Here is a 27,731-nt window from a genome sequence, read left to right on the forward strand (position 1 = left end):
ATTGGCCTTCTAAAGAGTCACCATAAATGTTATGCTGAGGTCCAGTACAAGATCTGCATTGTGTTCATTAGGGACTACAACGCATTTTGTAAAATAGGTTGTGTTTGTTATGGTATGCATGGGACAAAGTTTCAACCGTTTGCAACCGAAAATGAAACTGAACCTTTCTTATGGAAAAGTCCATGTAGTCCCTCCCTGTTCAGTCCGGTTTCTTCCTTTGGTGCCTAATGAACCCGGCCCGCTGACAGAGACACTGCCTGTAGGAGTGGAACTGTGGGAAGAATGAAAACCCCACACAGCAGCCGACCCAACCGAACACTTTGAGTTGGTTAACACCCAGACCTCAACCTCCTGTGACACCTCTACCCCGGTCAGTCAGATGCGATGCGCTCGGGGGGGAAAGAGAAAGAGAAGTGATTTAAACAGTGGACTAATCCCGTTCTGTTGGTGCAACCAAGGCGAATCTGTAGAAGATAATATCATGCTTATAATTTGAACCTGGGGAGCCTTTCGTTTAGATCCTCCTGGTCTTCAGTTTCTCACACACACACACAACACAGAAGCACGCATGCACATACACACACAGACACATGTACGTACGTGCACTCACACAGCTGAGCAGGAGATGTAAGTTTAGTCGATCATACAGTTATGAAGACTTCTGGCTACTTCTGGACTAGGGCACCTCAGGTCCTAAAGCCTAAAGTGTACATAGCACTGCACTGGCTGACCCTCTCAACCTTGCCTCACACTGCACCTAATCACCTAATCACACGCTCAACATCGTCTGTGACTAATCACCGGTCCTGGCAACCCCCATTACAATACCTGTCAACCCCATACTCACACCTGTCAACCTCATCACTACACTGTCAACCCCCTTACACACACCTGTCAACCCCCATTATGCACACCTGTCAACCCCATTACACACACTGTCAACCCCCATTACTCAACCTGTCAATCCATTACGCACACTTGTCAAACCCCACTATGCACACCTTCAACCCCATACACACACCTGTCAACCCCCATTATGCACACCTGTCAACCCTTATACCACCCTGTCAACCCCATTACTCACACCTGTTCAAACCCCATTACACAAACTGTCAACCCCATTATCACAACCTGTCAATACCCATTACTCACACCTGTCAACCCCCATTACTCACACCTGTCAACCCCCATTATGCACACCTGTCAACCCCCATTATGCACACCTGTCAACCCCCATTATGCACACCTGTCAACCCACATTATGCACACCTGTCAACCCCCATTGGTGGTGGTTCTGCCAGGTCCAGTTTGCTCTGAGGCATGAGCCTGAGGTGGCGGAGAGGCAGAGGTGACACTGCCGGGGAAGAGGGAGAGATTAAAGATCCACTCTCTCTCACTTCCCGGAGGGTCAATAGATTCTGCAGTTCTGGTGACACTGGAAGCAGAGGGACACTGGCAGATAGAAAGCAGAGCCAGAGATGTCAAGGGATTGGCAAACTGTCTTCAATTATGGTTTCAAACATTCCATGACAATATAATTTTATTTGGGATTCATTCTAGAATGTGTCTGTCTTGGAACTTCTGCTGGAAATTCCAGTTTGTATGAATGTACTTAAAGACTATAACTATACTTATCTAAAGATGAGTGAACAATCATTCAGTTTGACACATAACAATAATRTAACATTGCTCTGTTAACTTTCCTTTTAAAATGAACCCTTTATACACTGCATACTGCCTGTCTCTTACAGCCGTTGTTTCAATCTCAATCGGAAAAAGAATAACAGACAGATAACAGGAGAAAAATGACAATTTCGCTCAAGTGATGATACAAGGCATGGAAAATAGGACAATTGCATTTAATGCCTCCTGGAATCTCTAACTAATAGGATTGTAGGCTTAGTGGATCTGGACACACAACACCCAGAGGGGCCAGGGTCACTATGTATGAGAGAGAGCAAAGCCAAATAAAAGAGAGGCCAGGAGACAAGAGACAGAGACCCTCGCAGGATTCCATGAGAAGAATYGTTTAATAACTACTATTGCTATTATATTGTTCTGTTTCTGATCTGCTATTGTTGAGTTGAAGGTACAACAGTAAACATACCTAGTAAAAAGCGTGGTGTGGGGTATCAGCAGGATAGAGATGTGCACCCCTGTCTCAGCACAGCACGGTGGCTAGTCAATCCCTTTACTGTGAGATCTGTGGGGAGAAAGGGAAGAGAATGGGAAGAGAAGAGGCATGGATCAGATCCGCTCAGAGCAGGAAACATAGAGTATGGGAACACACCAGGAGGCCATCATCAGTCCCGGGGTTGAATGGTGCTAATAGACAGACAATGAAGGAGAAGGAGAAAGAGAACAGAGAGGACAAGCATACCCATAACATGATGCTGCCACCACAATTTTACAACCTTGCATTCACTCCACATTACTGGCCTGCATGACAAGTGAAAAGAAGGAAGCCTATTTTAAAAATACATTTAAAATAATCAATTACTTTTGCAAGAAGGTCCTTAAGTAATACTGCAAGACAACATGGCAAATAAATCAGGTTTGGGTCACATCCAGTGAAACCCTCTGTATTTTCAAGTATTGTGGTGGCAGCATCATGTTATGGGTATGCTTGTCACTGTCAGGGACTGGGGAATTTGTCAGGAGCAAAATAAATACTAAAGGAGCAAAGCTCAGTTAAAAAGTAAGAGGGAAACCTGCCTCAGTCTAACCCTGGGATAGAGTTTTGGGACAATGGGACAATTACACACATTTGAATGCCAAAGACACACCAGAATGGTATTCCAAGAGGTGATGAGGGTTTCTGAGGGGTCCAGCTTCAGTCCTGACTTAAATTTGCTTGAAAATCAGAGACATGGTTTGCATAGTCGATTAAGGTAGCCCCCTGCACCTCTCTGATTCAGAGGGGTTGGGTTAAATGTGAAAGACACATTTCAGTTGAATGCATTCAGTTGAACAACTGACTAGGTATCCCACTTTCCTTTCCTTTCCTTTCATAATACTGCCTATCAATGATTCCCAACCCAATTTACTGATCTTGAGCAATTTTGTCAAAAACAATGGATATAATGTTGTCCTAAGAGTTGTGCGGAGTTGGAAGAATCTTATTCAAAATGATTTGCAGRTGCAATTGCTGTAATTGCTGCCCAAAGGTACTTCCACCAAGTGTGGGGTGTGAAGATATACACAATCAAGACATCTTTGTTTTTCCATTGTTTATGAATTTGAATTTATATTTTTTTTTAGACTTTTTCTTTCACTTTGAAAATGTGGATCAGTTCACTTTGAAAGTGTAATTTATTCCCTATTAAGAATAAATCTAGGCATTGTAAAAAACTCCAACATCCAAATCAAGGACTGTTCTCCATGCTCCTGTTTGGCAGGCGGTACCAGTGCATCAAGGCTCGGACAAACAGACTCCTAAACAGCTTCTATCCCCTGGACATAAGACTGTGAAATGGCTAACAACTACTGCTCTCCCTCTCCCACAGACTATCCACACTGACTCTATGCCCATCCACAGGTCTCTACCCAGTCAGACACAACCTAAGGTTCTGCTACAATTATTATTGATTAGATGTATTACACCATTATGCTGCTGTCCATTGATTATTGATTTCCATTAGTATTTATATATTTAACCTGCTACTGGTCACGATTACTCCTGTATACATATATATATATATATATATATATATATATATATTACCATACGTATCTACCAGTCACTTTTCAGTCCTGTTTACATGTATATCTTATTACCAGACACTTTTTATGTATAAACCCACCTCAAACCACGCCAGTACCCCTGCACATTGAATTAGTTACTGGCACTGACCTGTATGTACAATACTTGCATTCTTGTTTCTTTAACTCTCATTGTAGTTCTTGTGTGATTTTTATTCAGACTTTTATTTTTTATTCTATTTTCTATTATTATCTATATTATTATTATGACTGCCATGTTGGAAAGAGCTCTCAAGGTAAGAATTTCACTGTAATGTTTTACACCTGTTGTATCCTGTGCATGTGGCGAATACACTTTGAAACTTGAAACTGGAAGTTTTACAGTACAAAATATCACGTGGTATTTATGGCAAAATAATTATTAAAGGCCCCCTCCTCAATTCCTAAATATAAAAGAGTGGGCCTTTAAGGTGGTTGGTACAAAAGGTACAGAAACTGGCCAAAGTTACACAGACAAAGTGAAGAAACATAGCCTTGATCAGCTGGTCAGACGACTGAGCAAAGTCAATGGTGTGCAATACAAATAGAATGCTATCTTCAAAGTGTGACCGTAGAGTTTACCCAGGGGTCAATAAAGTAAGAGGGTACTGTAACCAATGTTTAAATATTGACAGACCATTTCAAAAGTATTTGTCTATCCCCTCCACCTAACACACATGCGGACAAATGCATGGACAGACTCACGCAGACACGCACTCCTGTTCAGATGTCACACATGCACGTGCGTACACACATATACAGTATACACACACACACAGGGTTGGTTAGTAACTTATCACATGTAACAGGTATTAATAATAAAAATCATATTACAAAAATAAAGTAACTGTAATCATCCCAGATTCCTTTTGAAAAAATGTGTAATCAGATTACAGTTACATTAATACAGTGCATTCGAAAAGCATTCAGACKCCTTGACTTTCTCCAGATTTTGTTACGTTACAGCCTTATTCTAAAATGGATTACATTGTTTTTCTTCTCATCAGTCTACACACAATACCCCATAATGACAAAACAAAAACASGTTTTTAGACATTTTCGCAAATGTATTAAAAATAAAAAACTGAAATATGACGTTTTACATAAGTATTCAGACACTTTACTCAGTACTTTGTTGACGCACCTTTGGCAGTGACTACAGCCTTGAGTCTTCTTGGGTATGATGCTACAAGCTTGGCACACCTGTATTTGGGGAGTTTCTCCCATTTTTCTTTGCAGATCTTCTCAAGCTCTGTCAGGTTCGATGGGGAGCGTTGCTGCACAGCTATTTTCAAGTCTCTCCAGAGATGTTCGATCAGGTTCAAGTCCGGGCTCTGGCTGGGCCACTCAAGGACATTCAGAGACTTGTCCAGAAGCCACTCCTGTGTTGTCTTGGCTGTGTGCTTAGAGTTGTTGTACTGTTGGAAGGTGAACCTCTGGAGCAGGTTTTCATCAAGGATCTCCCTATACTTTGCTCCGTTCATCTTTCCCTTGATCCTGACTAGTCTCCAGTCACTGCAGCTGAAAAACATCCCCACAGCATGATGCTGCCACCACCATGCTTCACCGTAGGGAGGGTGCCAGGTTTCCTCCAGACGTGACACTTGGCATTCAGGCCATAGAGTTCAATCTTGGTTTCATCAGACCAGATAATCTTGTTTTTCATGGTCTGAGAGTCCTTTAGGTGCATTTAGGCAAACCCCAAGCGGGCTGTCATGTGCCTTTTACTGAGGAGTGGCTTCTGTCTGGCCACTGTACCATAAAGGCATGATTGGTGGAGTGCTGCAGAGATGGTTGTCCTCCTGGAAGGTTCTCCCATCTCCCCAGAGGAACTCTAGAGCTCTGTCAGAGTGACCATCGGGTTCTTGGTCACCTCCATGACCAAGGCCATTCTCCCCTGATTGTTCAGTTTGGCCGGGTGGCCAGCTCTAGGAAGAGTCTTGGTGGTTCCAAACTTCTTCCATTTAAGAATGATGGAGGCCACTGTGTTCTTGGGTACCTTCAATGCTGCAGAAATGTTTTGGTACCCTTCCCCACATCTGTGCCTCAACACAATCCTGTCTCGGAGCTCTACAGACAATTCCTTCTACCTCATGGCTTGGTTTCTTCTCTCTGACATGCACTGTCAAGTGTGGGACCTTACATAGTTATATAGACAGGTGTGTGCCTTTCCAAATCATGTCCAATAAATTGAATTTACCACAGGTGGACTCCAATTAAGTTGTAGAAACATCTCAAGGTTGATCAATGGAAGCAGGATGCACCTGAGCTCAATTTAGAGTCTCATAGCAAAGGGTCTGAATACTTATGTAAATAATGTATTTCTGTTTTTCATCTTAAATACATTTGCAAAAAAATCTAAAAATGTGTTTTCTATTTCTCATGATTTGCTATTGTGTAGATTAATGAGGAGAATTTGTATTTTAATCCATTTTAGAATAAGGCTGTAATGTAACAAAATGTGGAAAAAGTCAAGGGGTCTGAATACTTTCCGAATGCAATGTAAAGTTACCGTCAACAACTGATTACATATTTGATTACTCAATCTAATCGGGATGTGTGGTAGAAGTGTTTGCCTAAAACATAATAAAATAGTTGTGCTGTGCTGAGTAAGCCAGACATCTTGGAAGTCACCTTRTAGTAGAAATTCTGTTCTAATCTATTTGAAATCTGATGCCAAATTTGCTTTTGACAGAACCATTTTGTAACCAAAACTTAAGACCCGCATTTACTGAGACCTCAATCATCCCACATTTCATCAGGATCTTTGTGTCGAAAGGACATTTTTCATTATATAGCATCCCCCTGTTCACTTCCAAAGCACTGGGATGACATACAATATAATTTTATTGCTCTTTAGAGAGGGGACTGATTGGTGTACAGCATAAACTGAGGAGGCAGAGATGCTGACAAACCAAGGAAGTAATCCAAAAGTAATCTTTAAATTACACATTTCGAGTAATCCAATGAATTATGTTACTAATGACTTTTATTGTCACGTAATCTGTAATCAGTAACTGATTACATTTTTAATGTAATCCATCAAACCCTGCACACACACACACACATACAGAGAGATGAGCAAAGATACATAAAATGTATGTTCTTTGCACCGAATTTCAACTCGGAATCCTATATTCTATGGGTGTCTCTCATTTCAAGATTTCAAGTGAGTGTAATTCAGAATTGTTAGTATACACTGTGATGTCAGAAACCTGAGCAAGATCTATTTTTCTGACCGTTTTCGTTCTAATCAAATAGCAGTACTCTGACGCCATCTACCAAAATTACACATTTTTCTGATTGAATTTAATTATCTTATTAAAAAATTAACCCTAGTGAATAACAACAAGAATAACATCTTCATGAATCATTATAAGATCTTTTCAGAGTGAATATAATTGCACTTAAATTGTTTATTTTTTGTATAATTTWATTTTTATTGATATTTTTGGTATGTTTGAGTATTGTTAATACCTGTGTTTGGTTTGCTAGACATGTTTGATGTAGCAATGTAAGTTGATTTTTGTATTATGAATATTAAAAAATCTATATAAAAAAATCTATATATATACAATAATAATAATAATATATATATATATTTTTTAAAATACTCTGACGCCATCTGATGGATGTGTGCGAAGTTGCTCTATAGCAGTTAGTCATTCAATACACTAGATGTCGCTGTACTCTCATTCTGGGTACTACACCTCGCTTGGTATTTCCCTTCCAAATACATTTTCGTCGTTTGTTTTTTTGCCTGTCACTGCCGTTCTTATTATACCTCAGTGGTCACGGCTGTTTACACATTTGGCTGGTGCTAGCAACCACTGAGCTTTGGAAGCTTGTAGATTCGGTGTTTAATGTATTGCATCGGGAAAGAAACAGACAATTTATGCATGGCAATGTTGTGAGCAAACACGTAGCATAAGTCCTAAAGAAGAGGTGTCAGTATCTCGAGTCAAGAGAACATCTTTTGACAGCGAGCGAGGGGCAATCTTGGCTTGGGTTCGGTACACGGGCATGGCAGCGGCAACAGTGGTCGAGAATGATCCGACGGCGAGCGAAGGCGGTGCCGCATCATTCTCGGAGCCGGAGGTCCACAGCCCTATCTGGAACGACACTCAACTTCGAAAGTATCCTTTCCAGACCAGACCGATACCCAGACTCTCTCACACGGATCCTAGAGCTGAGATGCTCATAAACAACGAGGTAAAGTGACAGTTGACATGACAATTCATTTGCTGTCATGTTTTTGTTCAAGTCTGACAGATAGCTCAAATTAAGTAACCCAATTGTATTTGTCAAATGCGCCTAATACAACGGGTGTATACTTTACCGTGAAATGCTTGCTTACTAGCCCTTCCCAACGATGCAGTTAAAAAACAATACGAACAATTAAAAATAGTAACACGAGGAATAAAATATACAAGAATGGAGCTATAATATACAGTACCAGTACCAGCTCAATGTGCAGGCCAGGGGTACGAGGTATTTGGTGAGAAACAAAAATAACTAGCTAACGATAGCTATATGGCTAGCTGCTACTTTGTCAAATAACGTTAATCAACAAGTATTTTGTCTTGCACACACCACTTGCTTGTATCCTGTATGTTGTTAGTAAGATAGCCAATGTTCTCTCAACTGAATCAGTTGCCTGGCAAGCCAGCGAACACGATTTTGACAGTGGTTCTATTTTTTCAATTTCACCTGTTTTATCCAGGCTTGTTCTGTATGAATCAAATCTCATGCAAGAGACAACCTACTTGGTCTGGGTGATAGTGGACAAGTCCAGTGTTCTTCCAACCTGGTCCTGGGGTCCTTCGTAGGGTGTGCAGTTCCAATTTATCATGGCAGGGCTTGATGATTAGGTGAAACAGGTGTTTTTGACACTGGATTGGAACACAAGCTTGGCTGTAGCCTAGGTTACAACCCCTTGGTCCCCATAACCAAGGCCAAAGAACACTGGACTTGACAAGTCTGCATGGCATGGCACTCTGCAGTGCAGATAATCAGTTTGCTGGTAACACACATCTGGCCTACCATAGACTATCTTATTTTCTTATAGGTAGCCTATGAAGCAGATTTTTTTTCTTCTCCTGTCTGATACTATTTGTAAACCAGGTAATCTGGACCCCTTGTTAGCAAGGTCCTCTCAGTATACACGTGCCACCTCCTTTGCTTTATGTTCAATAAGAAAACATGTCATGCCTCCACTTGAATGCTTCTCTCCAAAAGTCAGTCTGCATTTACTACATCTGATATGATGTTGATTCCCATGAAATGATATCGACTGGTTGATCTCTAACTTGGCCTACATCAGAGGAATGCAACAGTCACACCCTGTTATAACACTGAAATGCACGTACCACTAAATAAATCATTATTTCTCATATGACTGTCTTTCACATCCATTGATGTGCCTTTCTTTGAAATATGATTATACAATGCCAGAGATTAGGCTACAGCCTGGAAGATCAATGCTGGCTGTTAGTATGTGGCATGCTGGCACCAGGTATGGTACTATTGATGCATATGGGATATCTAGGCTATTACAGTATAACTCTGTAACTGTTGACATAAGTGAACTGTAGTGAATATCAGGTATATGTCCCATACACGAGGCTAGGTATTGTGCATGGCAGGCATAACTGTGTTGTGTGCTGCGTGATCCATCTGCAAAGTAAACCTTTTCTGCATGCAAATCACAGGTTTTATTCCTTGGTCTTTATTCAGCTATTTTTATAGGAGCAGTTGACTGCGTGATTAAAATATTTTTTTTTTTTGGGGGGGGGCATAGAATGGTTGTGTTTCCACAATTATGACCTGTGGTGAACTCCCAGAGAGGGAAAGAGATGAGGAGGATGGGGGAGAGGAGGGATTGAGTTTTGACCAGACACATCAATGTTGACTAGGAGGTGAATGAGCTGAATAATTCAGATTTACCGCGCGATGAACAGTAGAGTACCCGCGCGATGAACAGTAGAGTACCGAATAGAGTAGACCAACAATTTGCTGTTGACATGAAATTAGTTGAATAGCGTCTTATTGACCCAAGTTAAAAGTCAAACAACATAGTCTGTTGAAATGGAGCTTCCGTATCCTATTCATAATTCATTCAGTATATTTTGCCTCTTGCTTCCGCCCTGCTTGCGGTCTTGCTGTACGGGCTTCGCTAATGAAATACAGTGCAGCGGCACAGCGCGCATGTGCTACACAGCCTACGTTCCAGTAGTCACGTAGCACTTGCCACTTGTGTCCAATGGGACCATCAATCGCTCTGCTTGCCAGCGAACCGCAGTGTTGTTGATACACATGGCTAATGCAGGCTCTTCCTATTCGCCAGAGACAGGTGTGCCTTTCTTTGCTACGTGCCTAAGGATCATATGTGTAATGTATTAAAAGCTATTAAATATTGATGAATTCCCCATGCATTTAGTTTGGTCTGACTATAGCCTAACTATTCAATGCGTCAAAGGAAAACTGATTAGATGTATATTGATATTTTATGGTCTGGTATACCACGGCTGTCAGCCAATCAGCATTCAGGGCTCGAACCACCCAGTTTATAATGATATTTAATGCATATAACGTTAGGCCTATCACTATTAGCACAACATGTTAACCAATTATGTAAAAAAGTTGAATACTTTTTGTATAATTTAATCAAAATTGTTGCTTGCTTCAGTCCTATATTATAAGGAATAAAAATATCAGACAATATGCCGTCTTTTTCTAATCTAACAAATCCTCCTTTTGGGGGGGGGTTTCCAGGAACCGGTGGTTTTAACAGACACCAATCTAGTGTATCCGGCTCTCCAGTGGGACATCCCGTACCTGCAGGAGAACATTGGAAACGGGGACTTCTCTGTGTACATCGCGGAAAACCACAAATTCCTCTACTATGACGAGAAGAAAATGGCCAACTTTGAGAACTTTGTACCCAAGTCTCGACGGATAGACATGAAATTCTCGGATTTTGTGGAGAAAATGCATAAAACGCAGGAAGAGGGAGGAGAGGAGAGGTAATGTTTTTGTGTAAATGGATATATTAAATCATCATCCAAGGGACGATGATCTGCTGTTTGATCTGCTGACCTGCTGCAGTAGAGTTAGGTCCTTAGGGACAGTTGATGAAAATATTAGACATTTTATCAGTGCTTAATATGAGTGAAAATAATATACAACTTCTCTTATTTGAGTCACAAAATATGTATAATATGGACAGAATCAGATTAAATGCTATCCAGTCTAGGTGTTTGCGTTGCAGGAGTGCTGGGCATTGCTCTTTAGACGAAAGTAAAATGTTGAGTGAGTCAAATTAAATCTAATGCAGGAACTGAAATAGCTAGCTGTCGAGAATGACTAAGCATTTATAAGGCATCTTGGGAACACTTTGTACCACTCTCACCTGACTGAGTTGCTTGGCCTGGGAGAGAGAGAGACACACGCACACACACACATATCACTTACTGCACTGAGCCCCTTCCTTAGAACTAATGCTTGCTGCTTGTGTCCATGTACTGTAGATTTGATCAGTTAAATTACGTTTTCTGTCACATTATATAGTGGTGGTTTGTTGCATGGCATTACTGTTTTCTAATTGAAATCATTCTTTGTGGTTTGGCAAGGAATGCTTTCTTCTGAGCCGAGTTGAACATTTTATATTGGCAAGACAAGCTTTCATTTCCGGATGCATGTACACTTGCTGAGTACACTTGACTCCTGATAAGTGCAAACTCTGTGGAATTGCATTGCATTTCAACTGTCCCTATTCAATTGCATTTCTCTTAATTCCTCTGTATATCTGTGTTAACCACTGGGCTTACAGCAGAATATTCACTACAGTTCCAACCCTTTTGCTTTTATCAGTAGTTGACTCTACAGTTACAGCATTACCCCTTCTTTGGACTGTGTTAATGACAGAGTGCCATGCAGGACAGTCTTATCCTTTGTGTCTCTATCCACATTCTGCTTCAACTAGCTCCAGGATCACTGTACTGCAGCTCCCTCTGTGGCTGTGCTCCTTCCAAAATATGTGCAAAGCAGAATATCCATTTCTGTCTCATCAGATGGTCTAATTCTATTCTGTTCATCCTCCCAGGGTGTACCTGCAGCAGACACTGAACGACACAGTGGGCAGGAAGATCGTGGTGGACTTCCTGGGTTTCAACTGGAACTGGATCACCAAGCAGCAGAGCAAGAGAAACTGGGGACAGCTCACCTCCAACCTGCTGCTCATAGGCATGGAGGGTAAGCGACCTAGCCCTGGCCTATAGGCATGGAGGGTAAGCGACCTAGCCCTGGCCTATAGGCATGGAGGGTAAGCGACCTAGCCCTGGCCTATAGGCATGGAGGGTAAGAGACCTAGCCCTGGACCATATAGCATGGAGGGTAAGAGACCTAGCCCTGGCCTATAGGCATGGAGGGTAAGAGACCTGGCCTATAGGCATGGAGGGTAAGAGACCTAGCCTTGGCCTATAGGCATGGAGGGGTAAGAGACCTAGCCTTGCCTATAGGCATGGAGGGTAAGAGACCTAGCCCTGACCTATAGGCATGGAGGTAAGAGACCTAGCCTTGGCCTATAGGCATGGAGGGTAAGAGACCTAGCCCTGACCTATAGGCATGGAGGGTAAGAGACCTAGCCTTGCCTATAGGCATGGAGGGTAAGAGACCTAGCCCTGACCTATAGGCATGGAGGGTAAGAGACCTAGCCTTGACCTATAGGCATGGAGGGTAAGAGACCGTGCCTATAGGCATGGAGGTAAGAGACCTAGCCCTGACCTATAGGCATGGAGGGTAAGAGACCTAGCCTTGGCCTATAGGCATGGAGGGTAGAGACCTAGCCTTGCCTATAGGCATGGAGGGTAAGAGACCTAGCCCTTGGCCATTATAAAGAGACCTAGCCTTGGCCTATAGGCATGGAGGGTAAGAGACCTAGCCTTGGCCTATAGGCATGGAGGGTAAGAGACCTAGCCTTGGCCTATAGGCATGGAGGGTTAGAGACCTAGCCTTGGCATGGAGGGTAAGAGACCTAGCCTTGGCCTATAGGCATGGAGGGTAAATAGTTGCTTTTTTAAAGGTACAAAATCAGTGCCACTTTTACATTCTTTGGGGAGAACCCTGGTAAGGAAGGGACCCTGGTGCTTTTAGGCATGGGGACCAAGGCTAGCAGGTGATTTCCCTAGTCCTATTAGACAAGGAAATTCTATACAGTATATCTACAATGTGGGTGCCACATATCGCTGATGGAAAGAGTGAACTACCCTGTCTCAATGTGCAGTAAAAGGCCTTGTGGAAAGGGCATTAAGAAAGAAATCCACTCACCTTAATTTCAGCTGAAATTAGCTTAAGGGCATTGCTTCTCCAGAGACAGACAGGTAATCCTGTGATCTGCTCAATGTTTGTAGGCAATGTGACGCCAGCCCATTACGACGAGCAGCAGAACTTCTTTGCACAAATCAAAGGTTACAAGAGGTGCATCCTGTTCCCTCCCGACCAGTTTGAGTGTCTCTACCCCTTCCCTGTTCACCACCCCTGTGACAGACAGAGCCAGGTAAACCCTACTTTCTGATGTCATTTATTTGACCATTTTTAAACAATCAACCAGACGTGGATGCAATGCAATCTTAGAGGATAACACATCAAGGAAAACGTATTTCCATTGTGGTCCCTTTAGAAACCGGTGTTTGATTTGATATGCAGTGGATTTTCTGTTTCTCAACTGTTTCTGTTTCTTTTTAATTCATCTTACTAACAGCAAGTTTGCTTTTGCCATTTGTAGGTTGACTTTGAGAACCCTGACTATGAGAGGTTTCCCAACTTCAAGAATGTGTCGGGCTATGAGACTGTGGTGGGCCCGGGAGATGTTCTCTACATCCCCATGTACTGGTAGGAGCTGCTTTACACTGTTCTACCTAGTATTATGTGTGTGGTGGGATCCCATGTACAGTGTGTATTGGTAAGAGTCATTCTGTACCGAGTCTGAAAATAGACTGATTTTGATGCTGTTTTCTCACTGAGGATTCTGTCGCTGAAATGTCAACACTGGCATTGTGGAACCAGAATGGTCAGTTTGACCTGTTGGTGACATTGTAAATGATCTGATAAGTCTGCTCTGTTTTCGTTTCATGGCTAATTCAGGTGGCACCACATTGAGTCCCTGTTGAGTGGTGGAGTGACCATCACTGTCAACTTCTGGTACAAGGTACTGTATGTGCTCACTGATATATGCCAAAATGTATCACCATATCAGTATCATCTTTACTACATTCATGTCAACTAATTTTGTGGCACCCTAAAGAAGGCACTATTACGGTCAAAATATTGGTGAAATGAATTGAATATCTTTGCTTTGAAAGATAGATTTCTCACTGTGCTCTCTTCACTAATAATTTTTAATTAGCTTGGATCACCTTGATACATCCCTTACTCATAGAAATAGTATTAGAGGACATGTTATATTTCTGTCCTCACTAAATGATCTGTTATTCCCTCAGGGTGCGCCCACGCCCAAGAGGATCGAGTACCCACTGAGAGCTCATCAGAAGGTGGCCATCATGAGAAACATAGAGAAGATGCTGGGGGAGGCACTGGGAGACCCACACGAGGTACTGAAACTGGACAGATGAGGAATATTTTGATGGGATTTATTTATGGGAGGTCTGGTATGTTAAAGCAATTGTACATGAGAGGCCATGGGTTTGGACTTTTTTAGCACGGCCGTGCTGCGGTCGTAGGTACGAGGCAAAGCCCACCCATCACAATGCTTGTTTTGACCAACCTGTTGTAGAAAGGTATTTTTGTATGCACTGGCTACTTTAGGCATATCTGTCATGACAGCCATAATGTCATATCTGTCATGACAGCCATAATGTCATATCTGGGCATGACAGCCATAATGTCATATCTGGGCATGACAGCCATAATGTCATATCTGGGCATGACAGCCATAATGTCATATCTGGGCATGACAGCCATAGTCAGAGTTGGCTAAACCCAAGAACAAACATTTGTACCAGGCTGCCAAAGATCCCATAGACTCACTAGTTCTAGAACATGACTAAATCACATCATTTCTAGAACATCAAATGACATTTCACAGCTCTGAGATCCCAATGAGATTACATTGAGATGAAGATTCTGGCTGGTTCCATAACTAGAACATGACATCAGATGAATGACATTCCATTTGGCGGCTCCGTATTTAGTTGGTCCTGTAGGAATAGTGCAGAAAGCTTGCCATGCCCGGAATCCTTACGGCTCCGGAACGCTGACCCTGATAGCAACCCAATTACTGTGAATATTTATGGTCTACCTGATTTAGCACAGAGTGAATGGAAGAAGGGGGATGTGTGGTACAGCACAAAGACTAGAGGACAGGACACTCAGTGAAACAAAGCTATAGCTATAGTATCTCACCTAGTAGTAGGCCCTAATAGGTTTTCAACAATGGACTTGTTTTAGTGCGATTGTATTTTAATGCATCAATGTGCTTTCTGTTCTGTAGGTTGGCCCTTTATTGAACATGATGATTAAAGGCCGATATGACCAGGGATTCAGCTAGAGGTACTGCCTCAGAACTGTCTGTGTGTGTAGTTGTGTGAGTGAGTGTGCCCAGGCCTGATTGTGTGTTTGTAGGTGAGCATGTGTGTGCAGACACGTGTTTGTGCATTCGGACTGTTAAGCTAGCAGTGACTTGGCCAATCAGCCAATTTGACTGTTTTGATTGTCTGGGAGCCATAATCATCACAACTTCAGCCACCAGTGGGAAGACAATAGTGGACAACGGACCAGCCATGGAGACCCACATGCAGTGTGCTGTCAGAGAGGGATGAACTGTGTAAACTACACAATGTAGAGTTGTGGTATTTCAGAGGGAGTGGAGTGATAGGCAACCGCTGTAGATGTCAAAGAATAAACCACAAACACCCTCAAAGTGGAAGTTGCCCATAATTAACCACTGATGCAGGGTCAGATATTGGACATTTTATCATCACACCCAATATGATTGGGGTTGGGAAAATCTGATCCTAGATCTGTAGTTGGGGGCAATTTCTACATTGAACAGTAAACAGGTGTGTGTGTTGGGTGGTTGTTAGTCATAACCAACAAGATACTCCCTTRGTCTATTTAACCGTTCCCCTGTCATTACTGTTTGTAACCATAGCAACACACCTGCAGCTTGAATATTAAATAGGGAATAGTTGTGTAGTAACTAAAGTAGGCCTACTTATTTTGTGACAAACTTCTCAATTAATTTGCGACACATGAACCCTGAAAGAGATGAGTCATATTCTTGTTCTGTTGACTAGGTCAGTAAGCTGATTTTTGTTTCTGTATGATTGCTGAACATTTCTATGTTATAGCCGACATACCTTTTCTTTGATGGTGTGTTTTTGTGTACATTCAGGCATAACTGATTTTCTGTTGGTGTGTTTTTGTGTACATTCAGGCATAACTGATTTTCTGTTGGTGTGTTTTTGTGTACATTCAGGCATAACTGATTTTTGTTTGGTGTGTTTTTGTGTACATTCAGGCATAACTGATTTTCTGTTGGTGTGTTTTTGTGTACATTCAGGCATAACTGATTTTCTGTTGGTGTGTTATTTTTTTTTTTGTAAATCTGTTATGATTACAATTAAGTTAATGAGGATGGGCTTAAAAGTATTTAAACTAATTTCAATTTCAGCTGGACAGTAAAATAGAAGAGTAGATTGCACCCAGCATGCTTCCAGTGGAATGATTGAAGACATCTCACCAGTTTTGCTACTCAAATGCATCCTATAACAGGTTTCCCAAACTCAGTCCTGGGGCCCCCCCTGGGTACACGTTTTGGGTTCTGCCCTGGCTCTACACAGCTGATTCAAATAATTAAAGCTTGATGAAGAGTTGGTTATTTGAATCAGCTGTGTAGTGCTAGAACAAAAAATGAAACGTTCACCCAGGACCGAGTTTGGGAAACACTGTTCTAAAAAACAGTTCTGTTTTGCTCCGGTAACAGTCACACAATACGCTAACCCTATATTCATTTAAATTCAATATAATGTCAAATATATTCTACTTGTAGTTATTACAACAGTATTTCTTAGTACTCGTACCAAGACTGTACCTAGTGGATGGTTTGCATGCGTGTGTGCCTCTCCAATCTTACACTTCCCCTACTGTTGCTGTTTTTTCTCAATTCTTTTCGGAAGGATGTCAAAGAGTGTGTAGAGTTCAGTTGAATTCCGGTTGTTATTGTGCCATTGTCAAGTGTTTCTAGTGAACACTTCACTTCAACAGGTGCAGTTTAGAGCACAGGACTTATTTAAAGCACATATTGGAAGTCCTAGTGCTGTGTACCAAACCAGGTGTGTCCTTACCTGGGTTGGGGCTATTTCAATTTGGTCAATTCAGGAWGACAACTGTCATTTCAATTTTCCTCAATGATTTTCTGTGAGGAAAATGTGGAGTTGGAATTTTAGTTTACTTAATGTAAACGATGTTCAGAAAGTTGTATGTATGGAGGCCCTGGTGTGACATTGGTTTGACTTGATTTTAAGCTGCATCATATTCATTTGTTATTAAAACGATTAGCCTAGTTAAACCAGACTGACCACGGCTGTGTGAATGGTGAACGCAGCATTCCGTCTGATTTAACTACTAGGCTAATATACTAATGCTGCATGTTAAATTCCTACACCTTCAGTGACTGACAGAATATTTCTAGGGGAGTTTCTATGTTCTAGCCATGTGTATTATGATTATTAGCATTTTCCCAACAGCATGTATTGTACTCCTCTGGCTTTCCAAAAACAAATATGGAATCCATCAAGCGGAATGTTCATATCTTATTGTTTATATTTAGGCTAATATTCTAAGAATGTTAAAGTCCATCAAAGTGGAATGTTCATATCGTATTGTTTATATTTAGGCTAATATTCTAAGAATGTTAATGTCAAGGGAGTGTATGCTTGATTGTTGATATTATATCAATATTGTTGATGAATAGACTAGTTCTTCAATGAATTATTATTTGGCAGTTAAGTCTGAGGTTAAATTGCTCTCTTCTGTGTATTTGTTTCTCCCACCTGTGTGCCTAGCTTGGTTATGACATGGCTCAAGAAACAGCCAGAACAATGATATTTTTATTTAATTTTTGCATTATGTAGCTTTAAATGCAAAACCTGAACATGGTTAAATCAACTATTTGCTGTGTTTTTTTTATTTTACAAATACAAAACAATTTTCTGGGTTCCTGCACTTGTATGATTTGAGTTTGTCTGCTGTATGTAATTTGCACTGATTTCAAATTGACTGCTGAACAAGAGTTCTATTGTTGTGCTAGTGGCTTTGTAATAAAATCTGAAACTTTTTTGATCAAGTCCTTGTTTCAGTCATCACAGCGGTTTGGTGTCAAATTCAAGTCTGTTATTGTAGAGATTCATTGTGAGGAAATAGACCAAAGGATACAGCTATAGCACTGGGAATGTTTAATATACTACTATGACAGTAATATCGCAGTATTGTACACCAGCAGTAATGTAAAATAGAGAATTTTTTAAAAATACATTTGGAGAAATTAGTTTAGAGGGATGATGGGTGAAATTGTCTGTCTGATTATTTGAGTCTGACCATGGGAGATTCTCAATTGGGAAAAAGTAATTCCTCTCCGTGACCTGGAATCCAGTAAGGGGTTGGCATATCTAGGAGCGTGTCAATTTGTTAATAGGTCAACGAAGGAGTTTGGCTCCTTGACTGCCAACTGCGGCGAAGGATGCTCGGCTGTATCCTACCGCGGAAGTGTTTTGAAATCAGCCACACCTCCTTTGAAACAACTATTCTTTTCACAGAGGGGAAAAGCATGTACACATTTAAAAATGATACTCTACTTATTTATCCTTTTATCTATAAAATGTCTAGCACAACTAGAATTTTTAAACCACTTTAAACATGTCTTTTGGGATTCCACCTCTAAACATAATTTGCCTGATGACAAGCACATTTATTTCCTGTTTCCATCTCCTCGACTCAAATTGAGATTCTTCACATTTCCTCCAGCCACTTCAAACTTGCCAGATTGATGTCTTATGTATCCATCGGAAAGCACAATATCACCATCTGCTGGTCTGTCCTACAGTCAGTGTGTTCGTCTTTCATCTCCGACTGGATTCGAACCTGGGTCTTCTGCATGCCACAAGGACAGAAAAAAGGAGAATGGAATGGACTCTAGCTACATGTGTATTTATCCTACTGTTTTTAACAGACAATGTGATTCCACCTCTGTAAATGTAATTTGCCTGATGACAAGTGCATTTATTTCCTGGTTTCCTCGCCTCCTCCTCGAAAAGGAGGCAAGGAAATCCAATTGAGATTCTCCCCATTTTCGTTAGGCATTTGCTTGGGGAACTAATGCAAGTCTTCAATAAATTCACATGCTGATAAGGTGCCATTTCCAGCTCTAGGTAGACGTAGATTAGGCTTATTGCCTGGTCCAAATCACATCAGACACCCAGGAGTTGCATGGCTCCAATTCCACATCTTCCCAGTGTCAGCCCATCTTGGATATCTTTAATTAGAGTGCGTGAAGGGAGATAAACACACAAACATTATATTACAAGCATACAATAATACTCTCAATTGGACAATCGATAGCAGAGAACATAAAATATTACTTTTTACAATTCAGTCTGGTTCCCAGATTCCAAATTGAATGGTTGGTTCTCTGCCCCAAATGATGATGCTAGTGAGGTTGTTTAGCTGTAAGTTATGCAGTAGACTTGGATTTGGTTGGACCATGGAGTTAGTTAGAGAAACTCAAGGGAGGGTTGGACCATAGAGTTAGATAGAGGGCGCAACACTGCATCTGTCCCATTATGGCATCTATGAGACCATAGCCAGCGCCATCTCCATTTTGAAGTAGTCAATGTTCTTCTTCTACTACTTTATGAGTTGGTAAACAAACTGAAAGGGGTGCATACTGCCACCTGAAGTGTGTTGTCTGGACAGGTATAAAGCCAAGGTTGGCAATATGCTGCCACCTGCAGTTATGGAATGTTTGTATAATTCATTGGCTGATCCGTCCTGATGACCTGGATGGAATTGTGTGATCCTTCCTTAACCCATAGGAAGTTCCACCCAGTTGACTACTTAAAAATTCTGAAAGTCCTCAATGGCGCTGCCCATGCTAAAACAGGCTTTTGGGCACTAGAGTCCTCTATTTATCTCTATGAGTTGGACATAGAGATCCTATAATTCACTATGAATACACTGTGTGCGTAGTAGAACAGGTATGAAGGAGAACCACTAACGTCACTCTCTGGTCTCACTCAGATGCAGACAGCACACTGCCCTCTCATCCTTGCTGTGCACCACCTCAGAGCAGGCGTGAGCCCCGATCCATACGGCCCGGCTCCGGCCTGTCAGTCGTTTCAACTCGCTCGCCAACGATATTCCTTTCCGCCGATCCTCGCGAACAGGTCTGACACAGTCTTCACACTGAGCTGTCTGAGAACATTGAAGCCGTCAATTATGGCTAGCTACTCCAGAGAAATTTTGGTCATTACAAAATAGAGGGATTTGTTAAGATTTGGAGACATTTGCAAACTGTTCTTTTGATTGGGTTGGTCTTGCCATCTTAAACACAACAAACATTTTTACAGTTACTGACAAATTCAATAAATGTGGCCCATGCAGGAAATCTCATACATTTGGCTWTCAACAACACTTGAAGTATCACACACACACACACACACACACACACACACACACACACACACACACACACACACACCTGTCTCTTATACACATCTAGATGTGTATGAGCACACACACACACACACACACACACACACACACACACACACACACACACACACACACACACACACAATGTCCTCATCCTATATCCTCACCTCTTTTCCCTGAGCCTGCTCTCTGAGTCTGAGGATGAACTTCCCCTGTCCCCTCCACCTCCCCTGGGCCTGGAATACACATTCCTGGTCCAGAAGGATCCTCTGGGTGGGTCTGGCAGGGAACCTGCGCCCCAGGGGCTCCTTGACTACCTCCTCTATCAGAATGTAGTCACTGGCGTTGCCCGCTGACAGCAGGAGGCTGGACTGTCTGGCTTTCCTCAGGGTCTGCAAGTTAAATGGAGATCAGGTACACGGTTAAAGGCACGATCTGTAATTATAACAGCCTGCRCCTGCAACTTTGTTTGTTTGGTAAGTAATGGGGTTAGGGAAATGTAACCACTCCCGTGACTGACTCCCATATGCTRACCTGTTGGATGAGGTCATTGCCTGTGATGTGTCTGGGAGCTCTGAGGGTCACTGGTGATTGGTCAGGAGACACTCCATGTACTTCCACCAGAAAGGATTCGTCCTCCAGTCCACAGCTGACCTCCATCTCCTCTATAACTGGCTTCTCGTCATTCACAAGCTGAAACAAAGGTGAATATTAAAGGTATGGTTAAGGTTAAGTCTTTATTAGAGACATCAACAACAGTTCATTCATATCTGCGAAGAATGGCATAATTGGCGCATTCCACACATACATTGAAAGGAACAGAGCAGTTTTTGGGGTTGAACAAGCTGAACAAGTTGAGTAGATCAAAGAAAAAAATGTCCAATATAATTTGAATTCTAGGCTCTGAAGCAACAAAATGTAAAAACTGTGCAATGACTTTACCAATTGGAAGTCATACATTTGGTCATAAGAGAACGGAACAGTGATTTTGAGTAGGTTGAAATACAACCAGACCTTTTCTCTCGTTTTGAGGCATATTCTGCCCAGGTAGCCTTCGTCAGGGTTCCAGCTCTCGACAACCCTGAGTATCTCCTCCTCATGCCTGATCGTCCTCTGCAGGAGAGGCCTCCGAACCTCCCCCCTCTCACCCCGAACCTCACCCTGAGCCTCCCCCCTCTCACGGGGCAATGCCACCCTCTCTTCCATCAGGACGTAAGAAGAGAGGGATTCTAGAGTAGAGGAGGAGAGGGATGGAAGGATCTGGGAGGAAGATATAGAGAGAGAGAAAGATAGAGATGAAGCATTATATTGCTGCAATTGCACTGTTGAAATGAATCTCGAAGATCCAAATGATCTTAACCCCCCACCAAATGTGTAGAATGCCGAGGTACAGTACATGGTGAATTGAAAGATGACATGCTTACATTGTGTAGGAGCTCTCTGGCAGTGGTCCTCTCACTCACACCCACCACTGTAAAAGGCTCAGGCCCAGGGACTCCATGGACGGTGACCCTGTACTGCACAGCAGCCCTACGCTCCTCAGTGCTGAAGAGCTGGGAGACACACACAGACACACAGACACACAGACGGCGTGAGTTTAGTGGTTAATGCACGGCTGAATCAAAATCCTGCACACCCTGTGGCTCTCAAGGACAGGAGTAGGAGAAAACCCTGCACTACACACTCACCCAATATACACTCAATGCACACTACAGACTACAGACTCACCCACTATACACTCACTACACACTATAGACTACACACTCATACATCATATACCTCAAAAGCACGTAGACTAACACTCCCACTAATACACTCACTACACACTATAGACTACACACTCACCCACTATACACTCACTACACACTATAGACTACAGACTCACCCATGATGCAGGCCGTGAACCTGCTGTTCCGCTGTCTTCAGATGTACGGCTGTAGATGAACAGACTGGAGACTGGCAGGACCTCGTTGTGCTGATTCCTCAGCTGCACGTGTCTGTATCCTGCCACACACACCCCCACACAGTTTTGAAATGATTGCCACTTTTAGTATTGGAAAAATAATGCTCTCATTTGACAGCATTGCAACTTTTTCTGCCTTTCTTCTAGTTTTGTTTTACCCATGCTGTCTCTTTTAAACTGAACTTTATATGGGCATAGAATTTTACCCATTTTGTGTGAATTCAATTAGCTAATCAAATTGAAAAAGGTTGTGTTGATCTCCAACAAGTCAGTTCGTCAAATTTCGGCACTGCTAGAGCTGCCCCGGTCAACTGTAAGTGCTGTTATTGTGAAGTGGAAACATCTAGGAGCAACAATGGCTCAGCCACAAAGTGGTAGGCCACACAAGCTCACAGAACGGGACCGCCGAGTGCTGAAGCATGTAGCTTTAAAAATCAAATGTATTATTGTATGAAATATGGATTAAAATGATATGCAGCCATAGTTCTACAACCACTGAACCTTCAAATGCAGCATGCCTACCCCCAGAAGAAAATAAAAAAATAGAATGAATTATTTTCAGTTTTGAAACAGGGTTACAGTATTTAGAAAATGTCGGTTACATTTATTGCACATCAAACCCAAACTGTCTGACGATACTCATGACTGAAGCCTACCTTCACATTACGACATTATTCTGGACAAAAAGATCCAGGTGTAATAAGCCTTGAATGGGCATGTGAAGACAAATAGGTACAGGTCATTTGCATGTATCCTATTTGTTTGCACATGGCCATTCCCTTGGTATACAGTATGACCATTCAGTTAGCATTTTATTCATTTAGCAGACGCAACTTACACTGTGTGTGCATACATTTTCATTTGTACTGGTCCCCCGTGGGAATCGAACCTACAACCCTAGCGTTGCAGGGGCCATGCTCTACCAACTGAGCCAAACGTGACCATTTGGTGCTCATTCAGAGGCARAGCAGAAGTGTTAAAGCTATAGTCCTTAATTAAAACAATAACAAAGCGTCCACCCCACCTCTGTTTTGGTAAAAAGCTGAGGGATGGGCCTGGAGAAAATATAACCACTCTCAAATTCATAGACAAACCTATGGATGCAAGGACAGACCATCCATGAAATCAACATTATAGTTTTAACCATGTTTTGAGGCCATACAGTCTTTGCATTTACATTGTTTACAAACATTGGAGTTAAAACAAGCTTATATTTTTGGTTCTGATGGGATACGACAGTTGAACTAAGCTCATGAGGAATTTCTAAGTTATATTATTACTCTTATTATTATATTCTTCAAGAATCAATGGGTATATATCATTTATTTACAAGTCCAAAAATGTATGTAGGAACTAAGGATTCTAGCTTTAATGTTAGGAAAGATTGTAGCCCCACTCACAGCAGGTGTTCATGTTTGAAATGTCTCATGTGACAATGAGTCTCTTTTTATCTGAAATGATTATAGCTATACCAGGCTTGGGTCTTCTAATAAAAACACACTCTTTGTGTGTGTGCCAGTGTGTGGAAGATAAGTCACAGATGAAATGATGTAGTGTGCGTGTGTGCCTACCTGTCCTGAGTGCTCTGAGTGATATGATTCTCTGAGCGGTGGTCTGGGAACTGTTGTGTTCCACCACGGTAAAACGTAGGAAGGCCAGGTCAGCCATAAGCAGGGGGAGGTGGAAGCTCTGGTTCCATATGGGGTTCAGGGGGTTACGGTGGACGGGTTTGGTGCGGAAGTGACACCCATCAGCCTGCATCCCCAGGATGTCTACCTCGATGCATGGACTGCCTGCTGTAGTCCCTGGGCATAGATTCTGACCAGAGATAATCTGGAAGGAATGGAAAGAGAGAAGGGGGGGATAGGCGAGAGACACCGATAGAGAAAGACGTCAAGAAAAAATGTGTTGCACCAGATGAACTGACCGAAAAAGGAAACCGGTTGACACTGCTGCCTTTGAGGATCACTAGCTACTTGTTGTACACATGTATACATTCAATCCATTACCTCTGCTATGTACTCACAGTGAGAGACAACAGGACGGGGCTCATCCCCCTTGGGTCTCTGTCCAGGGGGCAGAAGTGTCCGTAGAGTGGGCAGCTGTGGTCCCACAGGACCGGGGGCTTCAGAACGTACCCACAACCCCTGTTAGGCTCAAACATGGCGGCGTTCAGTTGCAAGGGAAGGTCTGTCAGAGAGAGAGAGAGAGAGAAAGAGAGAAAGAGAAAGAGAAAGAGAGAGAGAGAGAGAAATATGTAAACTATTGGAGAGACTCAAAAATAGGTTTGTGCACCAAAAACTAGACTTTCAGACAGACAATGTAATTTTCAAGAAGCATGTTGTGCTCCAATTACAAATGACCTCTCTGAATCAACTTCTGAAATATTGAATTCGCCGAACCCCTTGTCCCTTCGTACTTTTGACTGAATGCAGACAGGGCCAACTCGTTCTGGCAATAGGCCAAATATCAGTTCCTCATATGAAGCTAGCCAAATGAATTTCCCACTTTCTCCCACATTTGGCATAATGAAGCAAACTTTACTTAGTTGACGACTCCTAGTGTCTAGCTCACCATCGGTCTGGTAGTTGAGAGCGACCAGCTGTATTCCATGCAGCCAGAAGAGTAGGGGACTGGGGTTGGTGGAGTCGATACGTGTGGCTGCTGGGTAGGTCCGCAGGAGCTGGGTGCTGGTGTGTTGGATCAGCTTCTGGGCGTAGCGGCGACACAGGCGTTTGGCGGCGTTCTCATTGACTGAGGAGACGTGGTAGCACTTTGGGGTGTGGATGAGGGAGCTGAGGGAGGCATTACAGGTGTACAGAGGGGAGGTGGGTGGCTCTTCCCAGTTGGAACAGGGGCCCTCTGATGCTGCTCCTTCAGATTTAGGGGGAAAGGGTTATGAGAGGGGTGTGTGTAAGGGGTGTGTGTGTGTGTGTGTGTGTGTGTGTGTGTGTGTGTGTGTGTGTGTGTGTGTGTGTGTGTGTGTGTGTGTGTGTGTGTGTGTGTGTGTGTGTGTGTGTGTGTGTGTGTGTGTGTGTGTGTGTGAGACATACTGAACGCAAAGGGTTTAACTTTCAAATATATCCAAAAGATGTCCAGCCTGTCTAGGAAGAGGTAGCAGACCCTTAACCATTGAGTTAGAACTACGTTTTGATAGCTAGGCATGGGGCAGAGAAGAGTAGTCTACCTCTCCCTGGGGTGCGCATCACTGTCGATGGGTCCCCTGGAACACCTTTCTCTGGATCTTTCCCAAAGATGTACCTCCTTCCCTTTCCTTTAGGAGAAAGAATTTCCTGTCTCTCTTTTCTTTCCCTGGAAGTGGACAGACCTGGGACACACACAGACTCATACCTTCACAAGATCTCACAAGTCAGGAATATTACGTTAACCTCTCGTGAATGTGAGACTGGAACACAAGGCTATTTACAAGGCATTGTATAGTTTGTTTATAGAAGCTGATGTAATGTAAGGAAAGACCTGGGAATTTGACAGCTTGGCAGTAGATCACCAGATCTGAGAGCCCCTGGGCTATCTGGCGTCCTTCCTTCTTGCTTCGAGGCAGCTTGAACTCTTCCTCCAGCTCCTTGCCAAATACATGTGTGCGAGTGAGAGAGTGTGTAAAAATGCAAAAGAGACAAAACTCTTGTCTCATGATGTTATTAATCAAAAATAACGGGAGAAACTGGTTAATTAAGAAAAATTCCAACAAGATAAATACTTTTGTATTCCTATGTCTGCTGGATCCTGAATGGAGGACAAACTCACTTCTCCTTTGTTGTGAGTAGCTCTCTCGCATTTCTTCATCTTCTTGGGGACTTCGTTACTGTGTTTGGTCTGTAACTTCTCCCCTGAAAGAGACTTTCCCTCAGGCCTATCCTCCAGGATATTATCTGTATCAATGTAGACATTCCCAGCCAAAGACATTATTATTGCAGTATAAACAAAAACACACATTCATGCAGTGTAATCTAATTTGAGGTTTTCAGTGATCTAAGTAACATTAAAACYTGTGGCCAAAAACTATTGGCTTTCAAGCAATCTCTTGTCGTTTTTGACCCACTTGGTAATCAAATTGAGTATCAGTGGGTACTAATTTAGTATAAGAAGCTTTCGAAAAGTCACAACACACAGTCACACAGCCAGTGTACTAGAGCACTGCACAAACAGAGCACAAATCTATTCAGCAATAGGACAAGCATGCTGTGGAATTGGCAAATCTTAAGTGATTAATTTGATTCTTTTTATTACCTTCTGGGAGAGAAGAAGCAGTAGATAAAGCCAGGGCGTCAGCTACAGAGGAAGAGTGAGTAGGGGGTCCCAGGATAAGTGTCACGTTCTGACCTTAGTTCCTTTTTTATGTCTTTATTTTAGTTTGGTCAGGGCGTGAGTTGGGGTGGGCATTCTATGTTGTTAGTCTATGTTTTGTTCTGTGTGTTATATTTCTATGTATTTGGCCTAGTATGGTTCTCAGGCATAGGACGCAACTGGCCCCCTCCAGCGCCCGGGAGACACGCACGCAGAGCCGGCGCAGGATACCCTGGGCCGAAATGGCGTTACCGGAGCACCAGACACGCCTTGAGCCGGCACACACCACGCCCTGGCTGGATAGCCACACTCGCATGGCACTTGCGCGGGGGCTGGCCCTATAGTCCCAACCAGGCTATGAGCCATACTGGCGACACCGTGCGCTTGACCTGCATAAACACGGTGCCTGACCCGTACTGCGCTTCTTCGGTAAGCACGGAGAGTTTGGCCTCAGGTCTATCCCTGACTCAGCCATTATCTCCCGCTGTGCCCCCCCCAAAAAAAAAACAGGCCTACCTCTCGTGCCTGGTTGGCGCGCCCTTACCTCATTTTACCGCCGCCGGCTCAGCTTTTTCGCTTGCCTTCCAGTTTCTTCCTTGGGGCGCGGATATTCCCCAGCCTGTCCCAGGGACCCTTACCGTCTAGTATCTCCTCCCCAAGTCCAGGATCCAGAACCCTCTGCTCCTGGTTACCGACTCTGCTTGGTCTTGGTTTGGTGGGTAGTTCTGTAACGATCTCCTCTTCGTCTGAGGAGGAGTAGGAAATATCGGACCAATGTGCAGCTGGTAAGTGTCCATAATTAGATTTTTAATAATCACAAGAACACTGAAACAAAAAAAATAACCCAAAAAAGCACAACAAACAACGAAACAGTTCTGTATGGTGAAACACAGACACAGAAAATAACTACCCACAACCCATAGTGGAAAACAGGCTACCTAAGTATGATTCTCAATCAGAGACAACGATCGACCACCTGCCTCTGATTAAGACC

The 27,731-nt window shown here is 42.7% G+C and overlaps 2 protein-coding genes across 5 annotated transcripts in view; one reads left to right on the plus strand and one right to left on the minus strand.

Annotated features, from left to right (window-relative positions):
- The first annotated feature begins 7,524 nt into the window (after positions 1 to 7,524).
- On the plus strand, positions 7,525 to 18,106 carry hif1an (hypoxia inducible factor 1 subunit alpha inhibitor). 2 transcript variants are annotated; one of them, XM_023970407.2, is made up of 8 exons: positions 7,525 to 7,953; positions 10,516 to 10,766; positions 11,846 to 11,994; positions 13,152 to 13,297; positions 13,526 to 13,632; positions 13,885 to 13,948; positions 14,241 to 14,351; positions 15,251 to 18,106. In XM_023970407.2, the coding sequence occupies exons 1-8, from the start codon at positions 7,765 to 7,767 to the stop codon at positions 15,305 to 15,307; spliced, it is 1,074 nt and encodes a 357-aa protein (XP_023826175.1). In that variant the 5' UTR covers positions 7,525 to 7,764; the 3' UTR covers positions 15,308 to 18,106. The 2 variants fall into 2 exon arrangements, with proteins under 2 accessions (XP_023826175.1, XP_023826176.1); XM_023970408.2 differs by lacking the exon at positions 7,525 to 7,953 and adding an exon at positions 9,338 to 10,093.
- A 92-nt stretch (positions 18,107 to 18,198) lies between these two features.
- The window catches only part of LOC111952002 (1-phosphatidylinositol 4,5-bisphosphate phosphodiesterase epsilon-1), a 41,060-nt gene continuing 31,527 nt past the window's right edge, over positions 18,199 to 27,731 (minus strand). For 2 of the 3 annotated variants that reach the window (XM_070434997.1, XM_070434996.1), the window contains exons 20-32: positions 26,198 to 26,322; positions 25,910 to 26,015; positions 25,620 to 25,760; positions 25,007 to 25,306; positions 24,459 to 24,622; positions 24,004 to 24,265; positions 22,355 to 22,473; positions 21,894 to 22,022; positions 21,484 to 21,729; positions 21,004 to 21,162; positions 20,637 to 20,861; positions 20,034 to 20,229; positions 18,199 to 19,291 (exon numbers count right to left, since the gene is read on the minus strand). In XM_070434997.1, the coding sequence (XP_070291098.1) occupies positions 20,035 to 20,229; positions 20,637 to 20,861; positions 21,004 to 21,162; positions 21,484 to 21,729; positions 21,894 to 22,022; positions 22,355 to 22,473; positions 24,004 to 24,265; positions 24,459 to 24,622; positions 25,007 to 25,306; positions 25,620 to 25,760; positions 25,910 to 26,015; positions 26,198 to 26,322 (2,171 nt within the window). In that variant the 3' untranslated portion in view covers positions 18,199 to 19,291; position 20,034. The remainder of the gene's footprint in view (positions 19,292 to 20,033; positions 20,230 to 20,636; positions 20,862 to 21,003; positions 21,163 to 21,483; positions 21,730 to 21,893; positions 22,023 to 22,354; positions 22,474 to 24,003; positions 24,266 to 24,458; positions 24,623 to 25,006; positions 25,307 to 25,619; positions 25,761 to 25,909; positions 26,016 to 26,197; positions 26,323 to 27,731) is intronic. The other variant, XR_011474089.1, reaches the window with a different exon arrangement.

Source organism: Salvelinus sp. IW2-2015, linkage group LG25, assembly GCF_002910315.2.
Source record: "Salvelinus sp. IW2-2015 linkage group LG25, ASM291031v2, whole genome shotgun sequence".
Classification (NCBI taxonomy): Eukaryota; Metazoa; Chordata; class Actinopteri; order Salmoniformes; family Salmonidae; genus Salvelinus; species Salvelinus sp. IW2-2015.